This window comes from Homarus americanus, unplaced genomic scaffold (genome assembly GCF_018991925.1).
Source record: "Homarus americanus isolate GMGI-L3 unplaced genomic scaffold, GMGI_Hamer_2.0 scaffold29478, whole genome shotgun sequence".
In the NCBI taxonomy this organism is placed as follows: domain Eukaryota; kingdom Metazoa; phylum Arthropoda; class Malacostraca; order Decapoda; family Nephropidae; genus Homarus; species Homarus americanus.
The window spans coordinates 1,526,876-1,550,538 of record NW_024747997.1 but is presented as its reverse complement, the minus strand read 5'-3'; the positions used below and the strand labels follow the sequence as shown (position 1 = coordinate 1,550,538).

General features: G+C 41.9%; 1 protein-coding gene across 9 annotated transcripts in view; it reads right to left on the bottom strand.

The window, feature by feature from the left end:
• Positions 1 to 23,663, bottom strand: part of LOC121879946 — a 90,909-nt gene that overhangs the window by 15,694 nt on the left and 51,552 nt on the right. For 8 of the 9 annotated variants that reach the window (XM_042386776.1, XM_042386775.1, XM_042386779.1 and 5 more), the window contains 15 exons: positions 15,534 to 15,604; positions 14,558 to 14,655; positions 13,677 to 13,810; positions 12,897 to 13,118; positions 12,321 to 12,776; positions 4,880 to 4,894; positions 4,450 to 4,501; positions 3,919 to 4,082; positions 3,479 to 3,715; positions 2,898 to 3,101; positions 2,331 to 2,542; positions 1,859 to 2,050; positions 1,461 to 1,611; positions 858 to 1,074; positions 387 to 484 (listed from right to left, as the gene is read on the bottom strand). In XM_042386776.1, the coding sequence (XP_042242710.1) occupies positions 387 to 484; positions 858 to 1,074; positions 1,461 to 1,611; positions 1,859 to 2,050; positions 2,331 to 2,542; positions 2,898 to 3,101; positions 3,479 to 3,715; positions 3,919 to 4,082; positions 4,450 to 4,501; positions 4,880 to 4,894; positions 12,321 to 12,776; positions 12,897 to 13,118; positions 13,677 to 13,810; positions 14,558 to 14,655; positions 15,534 to 15,604 (2,523 nt within the window). The remainder of the gene's footprint in view (positions 1 to 386; positions 485 to 857; positions 1,075 to 1,460; positions 1,612 to 1,858; positions 2,051 to 2,330; positions 2,543 to 2,897; positions 3,102 to 3,478; positions 3,716 to 3,918; positions 4,083 to 4,449; positions 4,502 to 4,879; positions 4,895 to 12,320; positions 12,777 to 12,896; positions 13,119 to 13,676; positions 13,811 to 14,557; positions 14,656 to 15,533; positions 15,605 to 23,663) is intronic. The other variant, XM_042386777.1, reaches the window with a different exon arrangement.

The window sequence follows — 23,663 nt, the reverse complement described above, 5'->3', positions numbered from 1 at the left end:
TGACCACCAGCTAATTAAAGAGTAAAACACAGACAAACAGATATAGACAGACAGAAAGAAAGACACACTCACACACACTCACATCCCTTTGAAGTGTTCCATCAAAGCACTTTTACCACTGAACACTGTCAAGGTAAATACCACACTGACATTATCACAAGTGTGGGCCAGAGAGAACCAACACTTGTCACTGTACGTACGTCTAGTACCTCCTGGGCCACACCTCTCATATGTTGTGTGGAGACAAATCCTCGGCGGAACTGGTTCAAAGCCATGTAAGTATGTCAAGGAAATAAAATGAAAGAGGATAGGTGGATGGAAAGAGAGGAGGAGGAGGGTCCTATCAACACTCTGAGGTTAAGGTGACAGAAACAAAAAGTATCTACCTTTAGGAGGAGGAACTTCACCAACTTCAGCCTCATGAATGTCCTTGTCCAGTATAACTTGCAACGTGGTCACCAAGTTCCCTTTACCATCAGATTTCCTGTGAGAAGAGAGAGACACTGCCATGAATCTGACGAACATGTGAGTGACTTGGTAGAGAGATTTGGTCAATGCTTCCTGGGGATAATGCTCTGGGAGAGGCACAAATACTCAAGGGGGGGAAATGTTGGTAATTGTGTCAGTGGTTAGAGTGAATGGAGGAAAGGGGAAGAGAGAAGTGGTGTGTTTTACCCTCGACTCCTCCCAACCTGTAGTGTAATAGGGAAATGCATGCTAGATGATGATGGTACTGTACCTCACAAAGAAGTTTATGAAGTACAGTACATCACGAAGAAGTTTATCAAGTACAGTACATCACGAAGAAGTTTATCAAGTACAGTACTTTTCTACATTTAAAACCTCCCATAACTTACAAGCTGCTAATTTCAGTCGCTTGGTATCCAGGAACTTTGTCAAGTGCACCTCCCAGAGAGTCTTGCACTCTTTCGTTTAGCAGCCGCCACGCTGTTGAGCCCTGCTCCGGAATTTTGTAATTATCACCAATGTTCGTCAGTAAGAGTTGAACTTCGTACTTCAGCAGGGATGGACGCGGTGTGGTGGTGTACACAAACGGCCGCCCACCAGCCGTACCTGTAAGTGAAGTGGAATGTGTGTGCAAGGAAGTAAGATGCACCAACCCTATTGAACTATCTAATGTTACACAGCAGAAGGCTACAGCATCAAGTTTACCAAGGTATGAAAGAGTGAGATCTGTGGAACAACTACTGTGGGTGAGAGAACACAAATAACTATTAAAATACCAGTTGATTATGTAATGCTGGTTGAGTGGGAGATCCTACATAATCACCGACTTCTTTCCCTTAGTGAAATCAGAAATATATGGTACCCATTAATTATATTAGATGGTTTATAATTAGGGTTATACTCCCAGCGTACTGCACCATCCTCTCAATTGATAATAATAGTTAATCTTCAGCCATCACTACCTGGCGTACAAACACACAATTTATACTCACCATACTTGAGGCAGGAACGGATACAGATGCGTTCAGAGGATATTATGGGTGTGGCTTCGTGCTTGCGGATCTTCTTGTTCACATAGTTGACGATGCCGCCCTTCACGGGGAAAATCATGTAGAGGCACTGGTCGTCGGTGAAGCTCAGGTCCTGAAACATGCACCAACCTTGTAACATGTTCTGAGGAAACCAGTTTTATATAATTACTTATTGTTTGATTAGAGGCAAACTACAAAAATATTAAAAAGAGAGATAGAGAGAGATAGGTGAGAGAGATAAGTGAGAAGAGAGAGACAAATAGGAGAGAGATAGAGAAGAGAGCAGAGAGAGAGAGATAAGTAAGAAGAGAGAGACAAATAGGAGAGATAGAGAAGAGAGCAGAGAGAGAGATACCTACATATTCTTTATCCCCGGACACCCTCTTCCTCGTAAAGCTGATGGTGGAGATGCCATCTTCATTAGAGCCACTCTCATTCCTGATGCCCTGTTTTGGATCCACAATAGGGGAAGAATAGGAGCGGGACCAGGCGTCATACATGAAGAATCGACCCGATCGCTCGACCCATCCAATCACCGCATCAGTCAGGGCCTGTTGGGATAACATATTGCATTTAACACAAGTTCTTGGTCCTGGTCACATAACTGGTTTAACTTAATTATCAATTCTTACTCATCTGCCATACAAGGATTTGGTTAATTAAGAGTCCTGTACAGTGATGATAGCAACAGGTAATATGAGCCCATAAGGCTGTTTGCAGATGGCACGAGTTATTGAAAAAATATTAAGTGTTCACTTCATTTATATACAAAACTTTCCAGTGAATATAATTTTCAGTAAACTAAAGACGTGACTGAATGACGGTACCGACCATCCTGGTGTTGTCGGAGAAGCCAATACCCATCCAGCGGTTGGTGTGTTTGGTCTGGATTGTAAACTTGATATCATCGGTATTCTCAAAGTACTCCCACTTGGCGTAGTAGTCACAGTCTACCCCGGGTGTACAGTCTCCGGGGATCTTGCGGTGATCACCACACCAGGTGACGTCGTCAGTACTTGGTTTTGTCTTGGCTAAGGTTTCCTCTATAAATCAAAACAAGAAATAAACAGATTTAAGGTTTTACTATTCTGAAATAAATATCTTAGAGGTGAAGAAGATAAAACTGATGACTTAAATCAGATTATTAGATTTATAATAACAGCAAGATTTAATACACGTGTTTTTCCTTCAGTAGACTTTATCAGTATTATTCACTGAACACGTTATTGAGCCTAAACCATTACACAATTATCAAATGTTAAAACGTACATTTATACAGTGAAGATGATGACAGAACTGTTTTAGTTAAGGTGAAGACATCATACAGTATGTACCCGATCACAGAGGGTCTGAGACGGCTTATATTAAACAACAATACTTCTAGAATACTGTACTGACCCATTAAGTTCATCGTGACAACGCCTCTTTGGCCTTGCTTGCCGTGGTATTTGATTTCATCGGGGCGGTAAAAGTCGGGTACACTGGCAGAGCCCGTTTCGAGGCCTGAGGTGGGGGAGTGGACGTACATGCCCGCCTCTTGACCCCGAGCCCAGATGACGTGCATCAGGGAGTCGGAAATGGAGTGGTCAGTTGGATGGGTGGCTGAGAGAGATTAATACACATTAGGAGAACAATTACATTAACCATTGATCTGAAGACTTATTCTTTGTTATCATCCAATTTTAAAATAAATAAAGTTTTATTCATTTTTATCTCAAACTATCTGTGATGTGTGATGCTGGGCCCACACGACGACACCTTGGGTTGACTCGTACAGAGTATAGTTGGACTAGGATGATTACAAGCATAGAGACACTCTCATGAGTACTGGATGATTACAAGCATAGACACACCCTCATGAGTACTGGATGAGTACAAGCATAGACACACCCTCATGAGTACTTCTTCCAATCCACCACAATAAAACAACACAAATTAACAGTTTTTTTTATGGTATTGATAAAAATCTTCGTCTTTACCTTCAAGTTTTTTCCTGAAGAGAATAGTTGTCACACCATCGGTCTCCCAACCCAGGGCAGCGGTGAGGGAACTGTCACCTCCCCAGAATGTATCCAACCTCGGGGTGGATCGATCACGGGTGTAATAATCGTCAATGCGGTAGTGGTGTCCGTTTGCTACCCCAATCACGATATCCGTACAGTCCATGGCATGAAAATCAGCCTTGGGCACAAAAGGTGAAGCGCCACTCAAAGGTTCTGTCGGAGATATGAAAACTTAACATTATCAGGCACAACTTTTGTACCTTAAATTATCTCTGAAATTATGATGATGGAATACAGGAAGAAATTACATAATGCAAAATAATTAGAGCTCACACAACTACAAGTATATTACTAATACAATATTCAGTTTATGTATCCAAGAGTCACAAGTAGTCAACAGTGTCGGCATAACTCACCAGGTTCAGACTCAGCTTCAGATTCGGGTTCAGACTCTGCCTCAGATTCGGGTTCAGACTCAGCTTCAGATTCGGGTTCAGCATAAGCACTCTCTTTGATCACACTCTCCGTCCCTCCCGTTAACTTCGCTGGTTTCAAGACCGGGACAGCAAACCGAGCAGGCCTAGAATCAAGACAATAAATATCAGTACAGTATATCTTTTTATGTCTTATTGAACAGATAAAGGGTACAATAAAATATACTATACATATACAACATTCATACAACATACAACACAACATACATACAGAACTTTATCACCAGTACACAATATACAGCTATTACAGTACTGCTAACACTTGCAACATATCAAACACATTACTTTTCTTGGATCGCATGAAGATTAGCACCTCAACTTATGTTACCTTAACCACCCTAATGGTAATCTAACCTAACCGAAGCCCCCCTCCAGGTAACATTAGTGTTTAATGATCAGGTGAAATAAGCCAGGGTGTCTAATCTTCATGTGACCTCAATACAGGAGCTTTACCTCGAGTGTGTGTCCCGCTTCCCTCTGGGTTGCAACAGTCCATTGACATTATCTGGTAATATATTCAGTGCAAAATATTAATTAAAATTGATCTTACATCCAACATATATATAGTTAACCATTAATTGCAAGATGGGATATGAAATAATACTACAGAATGTAAAAAGAAAATATTCTTCAATATAACTACACTGAAAGGAAGGAATACTGTATAAAGTACAGTATTATATTAAAAAGTAAGACTATTTACCCAAATGTTCAAAACATACAATACTGTAAATATAGAAAAAACAATAAAATAAGCATATATGGCAAAAAATCTTAAAATACAGTAATGGCAAATACTGTAGTGATGAAGGTGTGAGGTGTTGATAAAATATATATCTCAATATATTCATTAAAAGACAACATGCTTAATATAAATAATTACCTGAGATAACATCACCTGATGATGAAAAGGTGAAATAGAAAGAATTAATAATGCAAAAAACAAACAAACTATTATCATTGTGTGGAAGGTTAAACAAGATGCACGTGCAGGCTGACACCATACAGTTCCTCTCAAAATCACACAAACTTACCGTCACGATCTGCACAAAAAGACCCAATAATTATGTTTTTATCAGTGGTGAAGGGGATAGGAATTAAGGGTTGGTTTGAATTCCTGATTACAATGGTGTTCAAGTATTAATGGGGCACATCCTAATCAACCTATTACAATTGGGAGCCATTAAGACTGGACCCCAATTCTAATAATTTAATAAAGGTTAGGGTCACCACTAGGGACCATTTTGAATGGGTCAGACACCTTTGTTTATCCCCAGAGTAAGAAAGTCAAGCAATAATAAATAACATGCAGATAAAAGTATACTATGAACTACATGCCAAAGGTTATAATGGCAAATATAAGAGTTAATTAGTGTATCATGCCTCATGCTTCCTGAAAGTGACAAGACTGGACAATTCTACCCGGTACTTGGATCAGTTCATAATGTCCGAAGTCATTCATCGTAAACAACAATCACACGAGCGAATAAAACTACGGAGCTTTTGGTTAGCTAAGTATGAGACGCTCCAGGCCAGAAGAAGATACAGTCATGGTATAGAAGCTTGACAGGTGTTCAATTCACCATTACAGTAATGTATACTTACAGGTATGTACTGTACATTCGTATTTAAAAATTACTAAAATGTCACTTGCATTTTTTTATTTACAGTTGTTACTTGTCTAATTCTCGCCCAGAGCGCTAAATATATGACAACTTCTACCAATACCAGTTTATATTAACTTATATATATATATATATACAGTATATATATACAGTATACATATATATATATATATTTATATACATATTTATATACATATTTATATATATATATATATATATATATATATATATATATATATATATATATATATATATATATATATATATATATATATATATATATATATATATATATATATATATATATACACAACCTATTTGTTCAACAGCATATACAAACTACTACCTTATATTCAATTTTTTCTTAGGTATATTATATTGTAATCTTGTTTCATGTAATAACAATAATAACAGTGATATCTATAACACATTTAAACCTTTCATCGGTAAATACAAAATATTACATAAGACTGTCGTATATCAAACAGATCATTGGTTGATAGATGGACAAGCATCATGATAGATGGGTAGATATACAGAATGATATACAACCAGTTAAATTATCATCATACAAGATGACAATGGTTCATCATACAGATAGAGTGCAGGAACACAAACAACAGTGAATTGTGTCATAACTCACTGGTGGGAGACTGGCAGTGTACGACAGCACATGTACCCATACAGTACACACATTACATGTACTGAGAGGCTCCTGCAGGTGTCAGAATTTTCCCCTTGCATACACTAATTTACAGTATACTAATGAAATGTACAGTATACCCCAGTACACTGAAGGAACATACAGTATACAGTGTTCAGGATTTGTTCAGAATTACAAGGCTCTGAAGTCTTATTGTATATGAAATTATAAGTGCACCTAACTGCCTGATTTAAGCTGAAACTCACTAACAAACCAAAATGGCCTCCAATTGACACAAATATTCTTCCTTTACTAGATATATACATTTTTATGCCTTCCTTTAAACAAACACTAATAACAAATTTCTCAAAATGATCTGAACCTTACACGAGTCACTTTCAAAATAAGTCTGAATATTTACAACAGCCTATAGTACAGTACAGTCAGGGTCAAAAGTTTGCTCCCTCCCAAAATGAAACAGTATCGACCCAAAATGAAGCAGAATCGACCCAAAACAAAGCAGTATCGATGCAAAATGAAGCAAAATTGACCCCAAATGAGATAAAACACCATACCCCCACTTGACACAGTAAGTTCGGACACTCAGTCCCATGATTCACTTTTACTATGGGGAGCGAACTTTTCTCCACAACCGTACACAAAATTTAAACCATAAAACTATTTCGACAACTAAATCAACACATTTGCTGGATACCACTTCAACTAAACATTTTCCCTAACACAACCACCACACTATACTGTACAAATTTCATAAACATTAAAACTGACAAATCTATCAACACTAAATCACTGTACATTCCCATCATCTAACCTGATACAGTATAGAGAAAACTGCAGTACGTATACAACTTTTACAATTACGGTACAAATTATAATCTTGAATCTTGTTATAATTATAGGTACTGAATCTATAACTATCATATATCTATAAATGTATATACACCTATGTATAACTGTTTAATTATCTATAACTATATACAGGTACCTATCTAAACTATGTATAACAATGGCATCACAGTGAGCAGGGTGGATTAGTGCTACTGCCGCTACACTACAACATGATTGCTTTACATATATCAACACTCACAGTCAACTACGTACAGGCACAAGTATTCCCCGGCTTATGAAAAAATTCCCATCCTGAAAAAGCTTCTGTAAACAATCTTTTCGTAAATCTGAGCATATTTTCCATAAGACTCCCACCATAAAACCCAAGATCTTAAAATTGTTGGTGTACACAATGATTATAAGCCAATAAACTCACACACTCTTATAACTCTACATATTAAGTGTACATAGTATAAAAATCTAGAATAAATAATATCTTGTAATTAATTTTCCACGTCATATATGGGAGTAAATGAGGAGAAATTAAATAATAAGGAAATTGGCTCAGTGACTGTGTGGTGATGTGTATACTGTTCCTCATGTGAGTTTGAGGAGTAAGTCATAGTTATGATTGTCGGAGAATGAGGACACAACGAGAGCTTATGTGTAGACTAATAACTTTGCAAGTTTTAGTGAAATAAATAAGCATAGTGGTAGCAGTAAAGAAAACATTATCTGAGCATATTATCATAACACTTTTTTTTAATATTACATTATGTTTCTCTCACATCTGGAATAAAAACTAGACTGAAAAACTTAAAATACAAATTTTAATCATATCTACAGGGTACAATACAAGATACACAGAACTGTATAACAAGCTACAACATCCTTCAGTAAAAATCTGTTGAGTTAATCAGAGTGAACTGCAATACAGGTGCAACTACATAGAACAAATACTACAAAAACTTCTACACTAAGGTTAAGTAAATGCCTCAAGGTACTGCATACTGTACATAGTTTTGAAGACAGGGACATCCTTAATGATACAGTAAATAATACACTGTACCATGATTAAGCTTAGCTAACTAACTCAGTGACACCATGAGACAGTTGGCAGCAGTCTGTATTGTCAACCCACAAGTCCCGGTTATACTTCCGTGGCCAGGCAGGGTTTTGCTGGCCTGTACTCCGTGGTGGACCCTGTGGTATAATGTCCACCGATTTGGCTATACACACACACCACACCACTGCCTTGGGTCAACACATACCATGATCATCTAGTGAGCTACCTGACCTATATTACTGCCCTCTTATCTTCTTTCTCGACGGAATATCTGTGCACAAGACCGAACAGGCAAGTGTTAAGTGTCTACAAACATTTCTCAGGCATCAACACACAACACACGAGTCCATTACTTTACTGCTACATGCTGTCAAACTTACTTATTCTCCTTCTTCGAGGTGGCCGAGTTGATACTGTAGTAGTAGTAGTAGTAGTTGTAGTTGTTGTTGTTGTGGTAGTTGTAGTTGGGGTTGTTGTGGTGGTAGTTGGGGTTGTTGTAGTGGGAGTTGGGGTTGTTGTGGTGGTAGTTGGGGTTGTTGTGGTGGTAGTTGGGGTTGTTGTAGTGGGAGTTGGGGTTGTTGTAGTGGGAGTTGGGGTTGTTGTAGTGGGAGTTGGGGTTGTTGTAGTGGGAGTTGGGGTTGTTGTAATGGGAGTTGGGGTTGTTGTTGTGGTAGTTGGGGTTGTTGTGGTGGTAGTTGGGGTTGTTGTGGTAGTTGTAGTTGGTGTTGTTGTAGTGGGAGTTGGGGTTGTTGTGGTGGGAGTTGGGGTTGTTGTGGTGGGAGTTGGGGTGGTTGTGGTAGTAGTTGGGGTTGTTGTGGTAGTAGTTGGGGCTGTTGTGGTGGTAGTTGGGGCTGTAGCAGTTGTGGTAGGTGCTTTTGTGGTAGTGGTGGTTGGAGGAGCAGCTGTGGTGGTGGTCGTTGGCCGAGCAGTTGTTGCGATGGTCGCTGGTTCTATGGCAGCAGTTTTGGTGGTAGACGTGGCAGTTAATGTGGGATCTACAGTGAGGGAGACGCTCTTACTTGCTACAGTGGGAGTGGTTGTGACAGAGGTGGTTGGGACTGGGTCTAATGGCCCTGATTTACTCGTTACCGTGGTAGTGACTGCAGGTGTGGTAACAGAGGTGGTAAGAACTGCATTTCCGGGGACATTATCACTTGCTATTGTGGGTGTGGTTGCAACTGTGGTAGCTGGTGTGGTAAGGATTGGGTTTCCAGGGACTTTATCGCTTCCAACAAGGGGAGTGATAGGAAGGGAGGCATTGATGACTGGGACTGACTCTCCTGTGTCTTTACCTGTGCGAGTTCTGTTAGAGAAACTGTCAACTGTTGAGATCTTGGTGGTAGAGGTTGTGGGTGGTGGTGGGGTGGAGGTTGTGGGTGGTGGTGGGGAGGAGGTTGTGGGTGGCACACTTGTAGGTGGTACAGTAATAAATGGTACAATTGTGAGTGGTACAATCGAGGGTGACATAGTAATGGATGGTACAAGAACAGATGGTACACTTGTGGGTGGTACAGTAATAAATGGTACACTTGTGGCTGGTACGACTGCGGGTGACATAGTAATGGGTGGTACAACAATAGGCGGTACACTGGTGCTGGGATAAAAACCGACTGAACCATCGCGGGCATTGATATTGTTCACTGCAATGCGTGACTCAGGGAAAAATATTGGAACAAATGCAGAACTAACAGTAGGAGGAGGAGTAGTGGCAGGAGGAGGAATAGGAGGAGGAGTAGTAGGAGGAGTAAGAGTTGTTGGAAGAGCAGAGTTTTCAAGAACATCAGTCTCCATTTTGCCAGCCGTGTCAACTTGCGTCGCCACAGTATTCAGAACAGTCGACACGTCTGCCATGGTTGCTGGCGATGTGGCTGTTTATAAAATTGTAGCATGATGGATTATGAGAACAGTAATGACTACAATACACCACAGTACACCCGAGCCTTAAATGTCATTCATCAACTACATATCAAGATGCTACCAACTATTACCATGACCCCAGACAAGACCCCACCACCGAGGGCAAGAGAGAGTTGCATGAAGATCAATTTTTAAAACCTGTTAAGTCTGTAAAGTATCTGTATTGATAAATAAACAAAAAAATCGTAAGGAAAATTTGCTCGTAGTGTTAGCCTGTGAAGATGTGTACAGTGTATTGTAATGTATTGATAAATTTCAGTAAAAAATAAATGAATTAATGTGGGTGTCTTGATTCACATCTTCCTCAACAGAGCCCAGTAAATTAAATGGTTATCCTGGTAACACTTCAGTAACATGTTCTATCTAATCTTATCTTTAATTAGAACAAATAACTATAATTACCTTTCTAGTTATATACAAAATTTATATCTATTTCATTCTACTATTTTTCCTACAGTCCTAACATGCAAAATTAATGCCCTGTGCAGCAGCATATAAATATTTACTAATAAAATATATGCAATCGTCTTAGGTTATTCTGCTCTAACTACCTGGAAGCAGAGTATGTACAAGTAATATACCGCCATGTCTCATTGGGCAGCTCAAGCTTCAATGTAAAAACAGCAATAACTACTTTAATATGTGGTGCACTAATCATTTTGAACATTAAATTCACAGTTATTTTGTACTCAAGATTATCATCAAGATTTTGTGTACTGTTATTATTATTATAGTATCATGGTGTGTCTGGTAGGGCTGGATTGGATTACTATCGTTTCCTGTTCATCGTCAACGTTTCACGGCCATTTTCCACGATTATCTGATGGCACCTGTTGGGCAAAACCAGAATGGGATGCCCCCCCCCCCACACCCTGGTACCGGCACACAGCACACCAGCCCAGAATAAACAGCAATGACCAAGGGTTGGGCACATTTATGGTGGTCTGGTTGCCATCATGCCTACTGAAGCAAAGTTTAATGGCTGGATGCTCTTCCTAATGTATGAAACGGTGTACAAAACAAACTGTACCCTTCAATTACTATTTAAAGTAGAAAAAAAATCTAGAGATAAATTTTATAGCATCCTTCTGGTTAAGTCTGTTGAGGTGTGGTGATGCCAGTTTGTGTCTTATGTTTTACAGTCAAGGACCATAATGTAGTAAAGATCACAAATAAGACCATTCATCATTATAGCATTTAAGGAACACCTGAAGATTAGGGCCTCCTAAATGTGTTTTAGGGGACTAAACTTCTGGCAGGTTAAGTGCAAGGGGGGGGCAAAATTCAGGTGAACATATGTGGGACTAATAATCAGGTGATCTATAATGGCTTAAATTACAAATGGTTTTGTTCGTGGTCTTGACTACATCACTGATCAAGGATAATACTTCAGAGGTAAAGAGAAGAGTAAACTATGTTGTTGTGACCAATTTATGGTACAATGTTATTTTGTTTAATATTAACCAGAACCCCAGATGCATTTTTGTTTTTAGTTCTCACTTAAGGAAACTGGTGGATGAGTGGGAGGACACCAGAGATAACCTGCCACGTTCACTAGTGTCAGTATCTCGCATCTGACCTGGGAGTGAACACGGGCCACAGAGGTGAGAGGCAAGTTCATTATGCTGTCCCATCATTTTCAAAACACTAGACTGTATCGACAATAAAATTAGTCAGTTTTAAGGAAAAGATAAATGTTTTGTAGTATAATAAGATCAGTGAGACTCCTCTTAAATAAACCATGAATTATGCCATCACCTTTGTACTATAGTGAACACATATACCTTCCTGAGCCCAAGCAAACTAACATAGATCATCACCCATCACCATAAATGAAGACTCGTATAACCATTCCACCTAAACCATCCTGGAATCTTCAGTGCTCCCGAGGCATTCCAGTTAAAACTACCAGAGAAGGTTTAGTTTTACTAGAACATTCATCTAAGTTACCCAGGAACCCCACAACTCCCAGCACTTCAAGTTCACAAGCTAGGAGGTCCTGTGAGGGGAATGGGGAAGTCACAAGCTAGGAGGTCCTGTGAGGGGAGGGGGAAGTCACAAGCTAGGAGGTCCTGTGAGGGGAGGGGGAAGTCACAAGCTAGGAGGTCCTGTGAGGGGAGGAGGGGGCGGGGGGGACCTTCGAGTATGTAAGACAACCTGAGAGTGAGGCGGGATCCTCTGGGAAGCAGAGTTATAACACATCTCCTGAGACGATGCCAGTTACCTGTGAGAGTTGGTGCTCCTCCGTGGCTGCCCTCTGGTTCAGGTTCAGCCTCTGCTTCAGCATTTGGTTCAGCTTCAGCTTCCGGTTCGCTCTCAGGTTCAGCTTCGCTCTCAGGTTCAGGTTCACCCTCGGGTTCGGGTTCACCTTTAGGTTCTGGCTCACCCTGAGGTTCGGGCTCACCCTCGGGTTCGGGCTCACCCTCGGGTTTGGGTTCAGCTTGAATACCTGCAGCACCGGGACTCACTGTACCTGGGATATATGGGAACTCCTTACACTTCTTGGTCAGTCCCTGAGGCCTCCACCCCACAGCAGCGTACGAGGACCCGTTGTTGACCAGCACCACCTCTATCTCCCCCTCAAGCCCCAGGATCCTCCAGTACATGGTCATCTTATCACTCAGCTCTTTCTTGGAGTACGCATCAAAGTTAACGATTTCGCGGTTTGTCACCAACGACGCTGCGGAAGAGGAAACTCTCTAATCATCTGAATGGCACGTGTTAGTGGGATCCTGTCGATCAAAATAATTTCAACCATATAAAAGAGAGTAATATATATATTTTTATTTCTAGTACTAACATTGGGAACATTTACGACCGAACCGGCCTTGTCGGCAGTAACACTTCTTCTTCGGGTATGTGGTGGCCGCCTCGTCAACACACCGACCAAACAGTCCACAGTGGTCATTATTCTCGCACTCATTCTCAAACTGGCACCGGGGACCATAGAAGCGTTTGTTACAACGACACCTGGACACCATGTACCGGCCGTTACCACTACAAGTTTCTCGATAGCTGTTTCCTGCAACATAAAAGTAAAGCTTATAGTAATGTGTGAAGGTATTAGTGACTGTATGTACCTTAGATAAATGATTCAGGTATAGCCTATTGACCTGTGTTTCTAGAGTACTGTACAGGTAAAAGGGTTTAAACTCTGGCCAGGAGCTTTATCACACACAAAATTCGCTGAAGGTAATGTTAAAGGTCATTAATGTATCCAAGACAACTGAATCTACAGCTTTGTTACCCTGGTGTCTGGAGGAGCTGTATACACACCCCATCCTTAACTTTGAGGTACTGTACAGTATAACATGACATTCTTTCATCATAGAATATACCCAAAATACTGATCAGATAAAACACCACATCCGAGACGTTAAAGTGACTTAACAAACAGCAAGGAATAGAATAATAATAAAGTGACTTACTCTTGAGAATATCAACATCAGCACAGGACCAGAACTGATATTTGCTGCCCCACTCTGACGCCTGACGGAGGAGCCTAATGGTGCAGCCTTCACACTCTATATCAGATGGTAGAGTGATCAGCAAGGAATAGAATAATAATAAAGTGACTTACTCTTGAGAATATCAACATCAGCACAGGACCAGAACTGATATTTGCTGCCCCACTCTGACGCCTGACGGAGGAGCCTAATGGTGCAGCCTTCACACTCTATATCAGATGGTAGAGTGATCCTGAACGTCTGCGCTCTGTCAACGTATGAGACAATATAAGTAAACACATACACACACTTTGTTCCTCCGGCCACTTATAAACAAACATAACAATTAACCACTAAGACGAGTGTTTATCAAGTGTGAACTCAAAGCTAAAATAACTAGTACTACTGTATGTGTTGATGAATTGCATAACATCATCTTCAGGGTGGTAAAGATGTCCCTGTGTACCTGTAATAATTAATAGTACAGTACACTTGTTCCTGGCTATACCTGTATCTACATTGTTATACATCTTGTTCTACTTGTTATACAGAACCTACATTGCTATATACTTTGTTCTACTTGTTATACCTACATTGTTATATACCTTGTCCTACTTACAGTAAACATTAGGAATGGTATCCACTTTCAACATTTACTGTCACCATTTCCAGTGATTATTCTCGTATAAAAAGGTAAATAACTATATCATTAATTATTACAGATACACGGAGTCTTTTATAACACCCTGTAGGTGCTTAATGCTTCTTGTGTCACTCAGTAAAGGTGGAGAACTCTTATCATCTGAAGATCTCTGCCCTCCCCCAGCTTATTTCACCTCAAAACACCATAACATTGTCTGGGGGGGGAGGTCAGGATAGCACTTACTTATACCATCCATACTTACACACCACCGTCAGTACTCACAAGGTACCTTCCCAACAGTACTGCACCTACGGAACATTCTCAGTACGTACTTCCATAACTTACTCCCCAGATACCTGCAGAAGTACTCACGTTGCATCATCAGCGAGGAACTTGGATGAGGCAGTGACAGGGGTGAGGTCAGTGAGGGGTCGTTCCTGGGCATCTAACAGCTCCACACGGAAACCTCCCTGTGTGTGTGGGCAACAGGTATTAATGAGAGTGGGTGTTGTTGGACCATGACACCTCTACTCACACAGAGAGAGACAAATAGACAGAGATTTATAGACACATACAGACATATAGAGAGAAAGATTTATAGACAGATAGAAACAGAGCGATATACAGTACAGTATAGACAGAAACAGAGATTGAGATTTATAGACATGCATAAACACAGTTATATTATATACAGATATAAATATACAGTATAGCACCAGATATACAGTATATATAGATACATAGAAAAGATAGATATTTTTCTATGTTGTCATACACAGGTTCACATTTTTTCAGCACGTTTAATGTGTATTAATACCTACAATATATATATACATGTATACCTACAGACTATGATAACTAAATATAGACCTTAGCACCAGTGATTGGATCTATACCAGCACCATACCCACAATCGTACCACATCCACACAGCTGCACTATTGTACATCCACAACCACACCCCACACTACAAACACCACACTCAACCACACCACACACAACCACACTCAACCACACCACACTCAACCACACCACACCACACTTAATTATTTACACCATTTTTGTAAATGACTAAAATTATTACGAAATATAAAATGCATAAAGTAATTCTGTATTTATATATGTTTACAATAAAGTTTATTATAAAGACCAATGGAGATGGAAATAATAACAGGGAAATAGAAGGAAATGATAATAGAGATTGGAAATGAAAGAAGAAGGAGGAAGTACTGAATAAAGATATGAAATGAAGGGAGATTGAAGATAGAGACAGGAAATGAAAGAAGATAAAATAATTACTGCATTGAGATAGTTAAATGAAAGAGTATAATAACAGGAGTAGTACTTACACGGTGAGGATAAGCCAAGTGCCAGCTGACGTTAAATGATGACCCCTTCAGTAGGGTTGTCCTGATGTCACCTGCCGAGATATACCCACATTAATACCGTACATCTTCCTTCAAAAACGTTCACAACAAATAATAAACATTCATAAATCTCCACAAAACGTTTACAACAAATAATAAACATTCGTAAATCAAAAACGTTTCAGATGTTTGTCTTTTAACTGGTATTAAGTGAACGAGTCTAGTTAAGGTAGAATCTCAGTGTTATTTATGTTGTTTATTCTTAATTTTTATCTTAAGTCAACCAGCTAGTTACATTCTAAGTCATCAGTTATAAGAAATAGTTATCGTAGGAACCTATAAGACCACATGCAACAATAACAGTTACATGGGGGCGTTAACTCTTGATTACAGCATTGGGGGAGAAATTGGTCCCTGGGGGCATTAGACTGACACAACCACTAAGTGATGTGTGAGAAATGAACACACGAGGAGTTTGTGTAATGTTAAGTGTGAAAAACAATGTTGTGTAACTCTACATGACGGCGTGTGTGTGTGTAACTTAAAAAAGACAATAGTATTTATAATGTGTAAACAAAGATGGATAAGAATAGGTCATTACTTTAAGCCATATATAAAAAAACAAAACACCCTCATGCGGGAGAAACTGCATCAGTCAGTCAGATAAGAGGAGACGGGTTTAGCCTCGCCACAGCGGCCTACACAACACGACCTTTCACCAGTCGCAACACCTCACTCACTACCATTAACAATAAGTATAAGTAAATTAAGCTTTCCTGAGCCTTATAAGTCTAAATATCTACGAACAAATAACAATAACAAGGCGTTGGTGGTTTTCTCTGGATTCTCAATTGGATTTCACATACGTCGTTGAATTCGCGGTTTTATGTATTTCATCATCAGATTCCCAGACGGATTTTACGATCGCTTTCACAAACGTATGTCTGTTTCTTCATTTTCTCGTGTGTGTGTGTGTGTGTGAACGGGGGCAAGGTGTCATGTGGACGTGTAAACAGGAACAACGACTCGACACCTAGAGCAAGACGTGAACGCACCAATACAGCTAACCACAACCTGGCCACACACACACACAGAAAGGATGACATTTATAGCTGTTGTCACGACGTCCTCAACCACTACCACACCCTCTGCCCTGCCTCCCTTGTGATCTATCATACCACCCAACCTTCACCACCCACTAACTGAACTTTAACCATTACCTCCCCTAACCAACCCATGACCAGCTCCCTGACCCCAACCAACCCTTGACCAGCTCCCTGACCCCGACCAACCCTTGACCAGCTCCCTGACCCCGACCAACCCTTGACCAGCTCCCTGACCCCGACCAACCCTTGACCAGCTCCCTGACCCCGACCAACCCTTGACCAGCTCCCTGACCGCGGCCATCACCACCACCACCTCTACAGCGGCATAGTAATGGTGTACCGGTGGGCGATGGTGGTGTTTTCCTTCCTTCCCACCTCACAGCTTATTTCACCGAGATATTAACCACCCTAATGCTAACCTATCCTAATTTAGCCTTACAAATCAAGCCTAACTTAACTTAATCAAACTCCCCCAGGTAGCATTAAGTTTTGTAATCATCAGGTTCAATAAACTGGGCTAATCTTCAGGTGAAATAATTAATAATAATAAACACTATCATTACTACTACTACTGTTTATATCAGTCTACCAATCTGTTAAGTCAGTCTATGTCAATTTCAGTCCATCTCAGCCTACTGTACAGGTCTTCACACACACACACACACGCAAAACCAGAGCAGAAACAGAAATGAGAGTTGATCTGAGGTCAAACGTGGCCAACCTTCAACATACAGACAACCTCAAGTGAAACGAACGAACAGGAAGTGAGAGAGAGAAAGAGAGAGAGAAGGAGAGAGGGTCAAGGTTGGTGGTGAGAGGGAGGTGGCGCGGCGGGGGCAGTTTCTTTACACCCTCGACGTCATCATACCCCACAAGCGTTCTTTGTCATATTCTCATTCAAATTCGTCAAGATGTCTCATTTGAAGTCATTTCCATCCAATTATCTGTGCTGTCTTTATTAAAAAATCTTACAATAGTGACCCTAGTGTATAATAGATCAGAATTTAGATGGGATTAGCTCATTTTAGTCTTGTATGGTGTGGATAATGTAGGTTTGTGAGTCTGGTAACACCGCTCGCAGGGTGGATGGGAGCATGACGCGACAGCCACATTTTTCCCCCCAAGACGAAAAAAAAAATGAAAGTAAATAATAAAGAAATTAATAAAATTATCCACATTTCCTTTAGCACATCTTAAATTAGATATCTCATTTCACCTTAAACTTTTTATTTATTTATTCTATTTACTTAGGCATTTTTTTTCGTTATTCCTAAATCCAAAATTGTTCACCGTACTGGGAAGAATAAACAGGAGTCGGGAACTTCTCTCTTACATACTATTGGTAAGTAGAGAACACGAGAGAACACGAGAGAACACGAGAGAACACGAGAACAAGAACAAGAGATATACACTCATGGACAACTAGATCATAACTGGGCGGGAAAATCGTCTACTTGTTGTACTTGGGCGGAGGTGAGAGTTATTCCGCCCATTCACCCTTGAGTACGGTGGTTTAATTTTACCCCTTGAGTACGATAACTTACGTACGATAACTTAACCCCTTTGACTACGGTAACTTATGTACGACAACTTAACCCCCTGAGTACGATAACTTAACCCCTTGAGTACGATAACTTAACCCCCTGAGTACGATAACTTAACCCCCTGAGTACGATAACTTAACCCCTTGAGTACGATAACTTAACCCCCTGAGTACGATAACTTAACCCCACGAGAACAGCTGGAGTAAACAAGACGCAACAGGAAGATAAACAAAGCAACAGGTGGATGTAAACAAACATTTTAATACATGAATCGACTCCTAATGTAAACAGCGAGACGTAAACAATAGGAATTAGTGTTTTATTCGGGCCAAGGTAACGACACCAGCGGCCTGTGACGGTGTGGGGCCCTCCTGACGATCCGGAAGGAGGTGGTGGATAAGTGGATGATGTGGTGAAGGAGGTGGAGTGGTGGTGGATGATGTTGTGGTGGATAAGGTGGAGTGGTGGTGGATGAAGAGAAGTAGGAGGTAGATAAGGTGGTGTTGCTGGTGGTGGTGGAGGGAGGAGAGGCATGGCAATCCAAGGAGGAGGAGGAGGAGGAGGCGTACGGCCCCTCACCCCACTGAACAATATATATTTATGTGTGTAATAAATAAAAACGAATACATAAAACATTAATCGTTTTCCCCGGGTTCACAGCGACTGGCCAGAGGCGTTCGTAGAAGTGTTGATGACGCCACGGCGGGGGTGAACGGCACTTGACAAAACACGTTCTAAGAGACGAGGAATTCATAATTTTACCGGGACACGAGTTTATTAAAGCTTATTCAGCTGATATTGCGTTATTTAAGCTTATCTATCTACCGTCTGGTTCACTAAGCTTTTCCGTCTATTATTTACAACAAACATACCCATATTAACCCTCCCATGACCCATAAATACCCATATTAACCCCCCATGACCCATTTTCTATAACCGCCCGTTACCGAAAACGTCATCGGCTCCACTTTCGTTTCTTCGAATTTTATGACGTCACGACCAGCTACAGGAATTATGACGTCACGACCAGCTACAGGAATTATGACGTCACTATAAGTACTATCACCCCCCCACACATCCTTCCTTGTTGTTACATGGGGGGGTGAGGGGTGGGGGAGGGGGCTGCAGTTAGGTGGGTGGATTTAAGTGCATGTGGTTAAGTGGATTAAGAACTGTATATAAGTGTACTCCTATTAAGTGGTAACCCTACACTTATCAGTTGATCCACACTGTGATGTAAACAAAGCCACGTGTTACTGTTTACATCTGCTGATAATCATAATCAGCTGATGATCAAATGTCAACAAAGCCACGTGTTTTTGTTTACGCCGCTGATAGCCACAATCAGCTGAGCCACACCCACTGTTCGCTGTCAACTTCCTGTCACGTCTGTCATACATCTGTCAATTCTCCATTTGATACCCCCGTCACACGCCTGTTATTACTCCTTACGTCACACCATTCGTCACATCCCTCACACACCGTCACTCTCCTAACATGCCGTCACGCCCCAGTCACATGATCGTCGATGAAAACCCAGGTGTGTGTGTGTGTGTGTGTGTGTTATTATTTATGCACGCCAAGTCTACGGTCACAGCAAGGCAGCGGCGTGGCGTGACAGGGCGTGGCGTGAGAAGGCGTGGCGGTCACCCTCACCTCCACACGCCCGGATCATCACCTGTTAAGATATCTCACCTGAGTTTGACCTAATTAGTGAGTGTCTGTCAGGAACACAGGTAAGGTAACCCCGACACATGCATACCTACACAAACACACATCTACACACTAGCAAATGCACACACCTATACAGACACAAGGTCACTTAAAACATCAGAGTACGCACACGACGAGAACATACACACAAGCCCTCGTACATAAGTCTGATCACAAAAATATATCCACGAAAATATTCATGAAAGCATTTCTGTGTTCGAGAATACGTACACACAAAGCATGTTTACTTACGCACGCACACACACACACACGCATTTAAGACATTGATCCATAAGCTGCGTTAGTGAAGGATGCTTGTCCCCTGATATAACCAGGGTAGGGGGGGAGAGGGAGGGAGGGGGAGGGAAGGGAGAGGGAGGGGAAGGGGAGGAGGGGGAGGGAAGGAGGAGGGGAGGGAAGGGGGAGGGAGGGAAGGAGGGGGAGGAGGGGAAGGAAGGGGTTGAAGAGAGAGAGTGGAGTCAATAACACCTAAGCAATAATACACACTATCAATACACCGTAACACGACTCGCATCTACTATGGCAACACAATCATCTATCAGCCAGTTTACCCAACCAATGACCCCCCACCTCCACTCCCACCCCCCCACCCCCCATACAGCCACTGTGTACTGAAATACCTCATAAACACACATCCTTTACCTGGACTCAACCAATATCTTCCTAATTTAACATTCTACACCTGTATGAATAATTAATGAGCCAGGTAAAAGATTGGCCCCTCACCCGAGACTCTAGGAAAACAAGGAGGCTGGCCCTGAGACTCAAGGAAAACAAGGAGGCTGGCCCTGAGACTCTAGGAAAACAAGGAGGCTGGCCCTGAGACTCAAGGGAAGAAACATAAGGGAGGCTGGCCTGAGAGACTCCAAGGAAAACAAGGAGGCTGGCCCTGAGACTCAAAGGAAAACAAGGAGGCTGGCCCTGAGACTCCCAAAAAGGCTCACAAGGCTGGCCCTGAGACTCAAGAAACAAGGAGGCTGGCCTGAGACTCAAGGAAAACAAGGAGGCTGGCCTGAGACTAGAAGAAACCTGGGAGGCTGGCCTAGGAACCGAGGACAAGAACAGCCTGAGACTCTGGAAAACAAGGAGGCTGGCCCTGAGACTCAAGAAGGATGTTAGACTCCTAGGAAAGAGCGACGTGTGGCTTTGCCACCTGTTCTGACTCACCTACTGACGGAGAACACAACTTGTTATAGCGAGGGAGGGAAGGAAGGAAGGAGGGAGGGCAGGGGTAGGAGAAGGAGGGAGGGCAGGGGTAGGAGAAGGAGGGAGGGCAGGGGTAGGAGAAGGGAGGGAGGGCAGGATGGAAGGGGTATGAGGAAGGGAAGGAGGAGGGAATCTAGGTTGTTACGCCGGATTCTGAGGGAGTTGCGCCGGCGTCCTAAATACTCGGCGTACCTCCCTACCTGAGCAGAGAGAGAGAGAGAGAGAGACTACAATGTGGGTCCTGGGTCAGTTAGTTTTTGTCAGGTATAACGAGGCTCCCCCCCCACCCCCAACACACACGTCCTTATAACACTGTGTACACCTGTCATGGTTTATTAATGTGAAGATGTTAGACCTTAGTTCACATAATAATACCTACAGCTCAGTCTTCGTTCTTCACTGCCATCCACCCATCCATCTTTCTTGTCATCCATCTTTTCATTTACCCATTCACCCATCCATCCATCGTTATTGTCATCCATCCACCCACCCATCCATCTTTCTTGTCATCCATCCACCCACCCATTCACCCATCCATCCATCCATCGTTATTGTCATCCATCCACCCACCCATTCACCCATCGTTATTGTCATCCATCCACCCACCCATTCACCCATCCATCCATCGTTATTGTCATCCATCCACCCACCCATCCATCCATCGTTATTGTCATCCACCCATTCACCCAATCATCCATAACCACAACAGACCAGGAAGTACCTGTACCAATAAACTTGACACACCAGCCATTTAAGGCATCTATTTGGCCGGTCCTCTCTCTCTCTCTCTCTCTCTGTTTACGATACAACTTTCCTCTCTCGTAAAGACGTAAAATTCTCGTTCGTTGATTCTGGCTCAACAGTCTTCATTTGTTTCGCCGCCATTTTGTTTTCTCAGTGTTTTGACGCCATATTTTTTCCCCCAGGATGGACAAGGTTCAAGACAGTATATTAAGCATATCCCGAATGGTTCTCACGGTTTTTTTCTCCAGGATAGACGAGTTTTATGACAGTATACTAAGCATATTTTTTCCCCAGGAGAGACGAGGTTTATAACAGTATATTAAGCATACTCTTGTCAAATCAAGGAGAAAGTGAAAGGTGGGAATATAACCACCCCAGGATATACTGGATATACCTTCACTTCCTCACGAGTCAAAGTTCACAACATATGAGACATACTTTTAACCTCAGTATACTTCCGTAATATCAAGAGTATAACAATATACCATCCATACCAGAGGATATACCAATTATACCAGCATACCCCATCGTCATGACAGGTGAAGTACAGAGTATATGCACTTATATACCTAGAAATATACCCCCAGCATACCCCTCACCATATAGTATATTAACTCCCTTCCCCCCAAAATATAACTTAGCATACAAATATACCATCTGAAATATACAGTATATCTAAGTGAAAGTATCGTGTATTCCCCCTCAACCCTGGTGAAAGTAGTGGTGGTGGTGGTGATGATGGAGGCGGCATTTACCACTATCACCACAATCACCAGTACTACCACCATCACTACTACCATCATCACTATCACCATCACCACCAAATTCCTGGACGCTTTAAACTGAGAGAGTGACAAGCAAACAGGAGAGTTCTTTCCATTCACCAGCGGAGTTCCTCATGGTAGCTGGGCGTCCTGTCTCCCACTCTGTTTATCATCTACAGCTTCTACAGGAGGTTATGTTATGTAGGCGATATTTACTCACACAAGACATGGAGTAAATCACGAACACTACAGGTCAACAACAGGGAGAGAGAGAGAGAGAGAGAGAGAGAGAGAGAGAGAGAGAGATGGAAATTTCTAAGCCAGTCTCCACAAATTCAGAGTAATAATCCTCCTGGTGGATTACAGAAACACCTAACCTAACCAGAGCAGGAAGGAAAAAGCACAAAACTACCGCTTCAACACACTGCCTGGGGGGGTGTAGGTGTGTGTGTGTAGTGGCAGTGTCGACATAACGGACAGACAGCTCTATATAATAACTAGGCCAATACCTGTTGTGTTCTTTGCCACACTATTATAGCTTAGATACTCGGTAGGCTGAGAGGGAGGGAGGTTGGGGAGGGAAGGAAGGGAGGGAAGAGAAGGAGGGAAGGAAGGAAGAGGGTCAGCTGGCAACCCACTACATAACACAGCTCACTAGACTTACTGACCTACAAACATTACCACCCCTCCCACCCTCCTTCCACCCCCCTTCCCACCTCAAGGCTTAAGTAGGTACCAGCCCCCAGCAGTTGGTTCAAAACACAGGATTAGTATAAGTCAGGTATATGTTGGAGCACCTGGGACTTTCCTGATTAATACCCGGCCAGGTACGTCTCACCTGTCTCTTCCTCTTCCCCAGTACCTCCACCTGTCCCTCTTCTCATTTAATACCCAGGACATGCCTTTCTACCCCCTCTCTCACCCCATTAACGGTTTATCATATTCTCTCATCTTCCCCAACACCACCTCAGCCTGACATCTTAGAGAGAGAGAGAGAGAGAGAGAGAGAGAGAG